Source organism: Rhagoletis zephyria, unplaced genomic scaffold (genome assembly GCF_001687245.7).
Source record: "Rhagoletis zephyria isolate East Lansing unplaced genomic scaffold, Rhagoletis_zephyria_1.1 Rzeph_scaffold_08073, whole genome shotgun sequence".
In the NCBI taxonomy this organism is placed as follows: Eukaryota; Metazoa; Arthropoda; class Insecta; order Diptera; family Tephritidae; genus Rhagoletis; species Rhagoletis zephyria.
The window spans coordinates 23-5,503 of record NW_016165153.1 but is presented as its reverse complement, the minus strand read 5'-3'; the positions used below and the strand labels follow the sequence as shown (position 1 = coordinate 5,503).

Genomic DNA, 5,481 nt, shown 5'->3' with positions numbered 1-5,481 from the left:
TTTTTTTTTTTAATTTTTTAAAAATATTTGTACGCAAATTTTTTAAGCTTAAACCGTTTTGTCATTTGAGGGTATTTTTTCAAAAAAAAAATCTTTAAGAAACTATTTGTATTCATAAAAAACTCCATCTTTGGAGGTATTTTCAAGCTCCACTTAAATCTTAATATTTTTTTCGAAATATTTTGGTGGACGTCTTAAAATATAATAGATTTTATAATTCCAATGGAAAAACAGTACCGATTTTTGTTTTGTATGGGGAGTGATGCAGTCTAATGTACATATCTCTAGAATATCGAACTTTTTGGAATATTATTCAAATTTGATAAAAAATAAAAATCGTAGAAAGACAAATATTTTCAACCGTAAAAATAAAGTCTTCGATTTACGATATTTAAAAAAAAATATATAAAATTTTTAAACTTCGATCAAACACAACCAATGAAATAAAATCCCGGGAACAACGATTTTTATAGAAAAAAAAATTAAAATGATGAAATATAGCTAAAATACACTCGTAAAATATCGATAAAATTTCATTGTCAACTTTTAGGCCCGAAGTCACAGTGCGTAGTTAACCACTGGCAAGAGTTTAACTAACGATTTTTATATTTACAACCTCTGTTAACAAAAGCTTAAATCAGCAAGCCCCCATAGTTATTTCACAAGAAAATAAATCTTTTTTGCAGAAAGAATTGAAAATTTGTATAGAAAACATATTGATTTTTATAATTTGTATATTTGCGGGAGTATGAATTTCCATAGTCTATGTGACTCTGAATATCAATTAATAGTTAAGCTCTTGTTGGGGGTTAAACTAACAACGGTTTTACTAAGCACTGTGAGTTTTGCCCTTAAATTATAAAAAAAAAACGTTTAATTGTTGTCCAAATTACTCAATACAAAAATTGTATAATGTCTAGAAAACAAAAAAAAAATAGGAATAATTGAAACGATCAAATAGCGATAACATGAAATCGAAGGGCATAAGTTATGTAGTAGAAAGCTGCTTATTTTTGATCGAAAAATTAATAAATGTCCAAAAAATCTAATCAAAATATATGATATTAAATATTATGTAACTGAAAAAAAATTATGAAAATCAATAAAATTAAACTTAAAAACAGATTTTGCAAAAACAATTATTTTGTCGAAAAATGGCATAAAATCTCTTTTATATATTCAACATCAAAATCGAAAAGGCATAAAATAACGAGATTTTTCAAATCTTAAAAACAAGTGAAATATCGTGTTAAATGGCCCATAAAATAAAAATCGAAGAACAACGACTACTTATTTTGAAAACCAAAACCATAACCATTGATTAAGCATGGACGAAATAGATTCAGAGTACTGACAATTTAAAAAAATAAATAAATCAGACCCAAAAAACTACAATCAAGAAAAATCCTAAAATATTTCGAACAAAATTCTGAAAATTTCCCCCGATATATAACGAATCATTTTAATTTGGTTTATCAAGCAAAAAAGCAAAAATTGTCAATGAAAACGCTTTCTTGTTCAAAATAAAAGAAGCCAAAGGGTTTTTAAGTCACGAATATATCTTGATATGCATTAACACAGGATTATTGAAGTACAATTTCCTTAACTGTCACGATTAATAACAGTTCTCAATTATAATTAATTCAATTATCTCACCAAATTTTTTATACCTAACTGCATATGCATGAATATTGTGTGTAAACACATAAATCAAATGGCTCAAAATGATTACTCCAACACAAGTTCGTTGCTTAAGTCTTTCGTCGTTGAGCATATCATAATTCGGACGCATTCAACAGCTTAGATTGAGCAGCAACAGCAGATAAAATGCAGAAATATGCAAAACGCCCACATATTGTCAGCAAGCAGAGCAACAAAGCGCGGCAATAAAATGTGCAACAACAACAACAATAACAGCAACAGTACACACAACTAACTGATACAGTAGCAATCTCGTTAGTTGACAGCGCGGCATAAATTCCCAAGCGCCCAAATGGAAGTAGAGTTAATGAAACAAAAAAAATCAGATGTTGCAGGGGAGAGCAAAGGAGTGAGGCGCTTTTGTCGTTACCCCGAACATATGTGGCAAATATGCACAACTTCATTGGCGAGAGGAGTCTTTATGTTTACTTAAACATGTGTAGATACATACGTATAGCTGTGTGTGGACAAGTGCGAGGCATCACGCAGAGGCTGACAATCACTCATAAAGTGAACCGAGCTACATATAGACAATGAGTTGTCAAAGAGGAGTTGGTTACTGAAGGATGACAAAATAAGCGCGTGTGCAGCTCTACCAACATACATATGTGCATACATAGGGTGGTCCAAAGGAAGTGAAGTCGGAATTTTAATGCTCTCAGCCCCTGGAATTGTTCTATGTCGAAAAAATATGCCCTATTTTGTTTTCAAATCAAAAAAAAATTACAGCTCGCTCAAAATGCTCAACGCATGTTGTATGGGGAAAACATTTTTTTTTTCCTGAGAAATGTTATAGAATCCTTGCAAATATATATTTTTGAATCGAATAACTCTACTTCTCCTCGGGAGACTTCAGGGCATAATACCCAAAGGGTTAATTATAACCAAAACCAGCAAATTGTTAATTATAAAAAAAATTTTAAATAATCAATTGGGTATTATTCTTTGAAATCTCCTGAAAGAAACAGAGTTTGCCGACTTTTTTGGGAAAAAAATTCCCCTGTATAAAATGCATGCTTACTATGAGCGATTTGAGCGACCTGTAAATATTTTTTTATTCTAAAATAAAAACAAGGGTATATTTTTTCGATATAGAATCATTCCACGAGTGATAGCATTAAAATTTCGACTATATTTTTCTCAGATGCATTTTTGGACCACCCTACTATGCTCAAATATCAGCATTCAGGGCATTACATAACTTTGTTCTACGTATACCACAAAGATATTCACGAAAATGTACATTTCAGAATTTAAAAATAAGTTTAGAGGTCGCTACCAGGTTTTGAAAAAATATTTTTTTGTAATCGCAAAAATATAACTTAGGACTTTATGAATTTATATGAATAAGTTTCATTAATATGTAAAATTTCTCTGATTTCAAGTCAAAATTTTTTCGAATTTTTTCAATTAAAAGAAATTAAAAATTTTTCAAACCCCTATACATTTATTTAAATTTCTATTTTCATGGATGTCTTTATTTATCGTTGAACAAAACACACTTCGAATTTATTATTTTTAAGAACCACCCTAATGTAAGCATAGAAGGTGCACGTATGTAGGTTGCTTTATTCGCCACGGTGTATGTGGCAGCAGTCAACCACCAATAGTTTGCTATAAAAGGTGGCAAACTACTGCCAGAAACAACAACAACAACAACTATAGCTGCACTTATAAATATGTCAGCAAACATCAGTCATCGGAGCGATCAGAGCAAAGGCGCGCAAGCAGTGAGAAACAGCGAAAAAACTGACAGCGGCATTCGCAGCCACAATGACTACTGTCATCGTTTGTCAGTTTATAAATCACTTTGTTTGTTGTGGCGAACAAAAACAAAACGTAGCATGTTGCATTTTTGTTGTTTTTCTTTTTTTTTGCAACAGAACGCACGCCTCATGCATAATTCATTTTCAACGCGCGTGCGCTGACGACTTTTTACTTATGTATGTATGTGAGTGAGTAAGTGTGTATGTGAGTGTGAGTGCCGTTGGTAACACGCAATCAAGCGCTATCCTTGCACTTTTTTGTTGCTGCGCACACACATTTGCTCGCTCTTTTCCTCTNTTTCACACTTCCATACATAAACCCGTAGCTATATATAGAATCACGCCTTCCTTCCCTTTCCACTACTCACCTTCTGATCGCCGAACCGCATTTGTCGTCGCGCATTTCGACTGACATTCATGCGACACAAAAACATGCGATGTTCTCCTTCCAGACTTGAGATCGCCGCCGCTGCTGCGGCTGCTGCTGACGCGGCACTGGCATGCTGACTATGTCCCGGCTGTGGTGGCACATTGCGATTCAGTTCGGCTTGTATGGCTGCGTGATCCTGTTTGTCAATGATATCGTAAACAGAATCGCCGTGAATGAGGAGATCCTCCTGTGTGGCGTTGCGATTGTTGATTGTTGTTCAAGCAGATCGTAGTGATCGATGTTAATGGCGGTGTTGTTGATTGTTTGTTAGTTTTTTTACGTTGGAAAATCGTTGTTTTTGTGGTGATGTTTTGATTTGAGTGACGGCGCGTGAAATTAAAAGAAAAATAATAGAGAAAGATTAATATATAGCTTATGAATAATATTTATATGCGTCGAATAAACAATTAACAAAGTATTAATTTACAAACAATTTCTTCTAATAATAAAATTAGTTTTATATTTGCTTTTAAATACAAAGCACAGACTCTGAATGATATTTAACACTATATTTTCGGCTTAGTGGGAGATCGCCCTCTCTGGTCTGTCGGTTCCAAAATGCCCTATCTCACCAAATAAGGGTTAAGGGTCCAGAAGATTTTTTCATTTTCGTTTTAGTCGCTGTCTTCGTATAAGTATTTTTCCTCGCATTCACCTTTGTGTTCGTTTTATTCGGGGTGTTCGTAATTGTGGTCGTATAGTATCGGTATTAGTATTCGTAATCCACTTCGTATTCGTCGTCATATGGATTCTTCTTGGTATTCATTTCGACTTCGCCAATATATTCGCGTTCGTCTAGGTATTCGTCCTCTTCCTCTTATTCCAATTAGTATTCGTATTCGTCTTCATATTCACGTTTTTCTTCGAATTCATCCTCGTATTCAAATTCTATTTAATACGCATTCAAATTTGTCTTTGTTTTCATCCCTTACTTGTCTTCGTATTCGTATTAGTCTTCGTTTCGTGTGGGTCTTCGTATTTTTAGTAATATCTTCCTGCTCGTAATCGCTTTCGTGTTCTTAGTCGTACTAATTTTTGCACAAATTTTCGTATTTGTAATAAAAAATTAATTTTTCCTTTCTGCGAGATAAAAAACGCTCAATAAATAAGTTTTATCTTCGATCAAAGAAATAACACTTAAAAAATAATCATTGTTTTTGATTAAAAAAAAATTCATAAAATAATGATTATTTGTAATCAAAAAATAGCAATTCACAAAGTAATTATTAGTTTAGAGCGAAATAATAACACAGATAAAAATTTGTTTTATTTTTCATAAAAAAACTCGATATATACATACTTTTTTTTCTGAAACTCAGAAATTTATTATTAGTATTGATCGTAAATTTGAAAATCTTTAAATAATTATTAAATATAAATTTAAATGATCATTGTCTCTGCAGTAAGCTATATTTTTATAAATTTTAAAATTAAATAACAAAAAAGTGAATTATACTTGTACTTGTACAAAAGTAACTGCGTGAATTTCCAGAAATAATCCCGAAAAAACTAACACAAAAAATTCCGATTAGTCCTGGAAAAGTAGAAAAAGTCTCGAAAAAATAACCAATGTTCCTTAAAAAA

At 32.1% G+C, this 5,481-nt stretch overlaps 1 protein-coding gene across 1 annotated transcript in view; it reads right to left on the bottom strand.

Moving 5' to 3' along the window:
- The window catches only part of dysf (neuronal PAS domain protein dysfusion), a gene marked incomplete at its 5' end in the record, with an annotated part of 18,236 nt that extends 14,152 nt beyond the window's left edge, over positions 1–4,084 (bottom strand). Inside the window, one exon of the mRNA XM_017630729.1 lies at positions 3,836–4,084. Within this exon, the coding sequence (XP_017486218.1) occupies positions 3,836–4,084 (249 nt within the window). The remainder of the gene's footprint in view (positions 1–3,835) is intronic.
- Between the last annotated feature and the right edge of the window lie 1,397 nt (positions 4,085–5,481).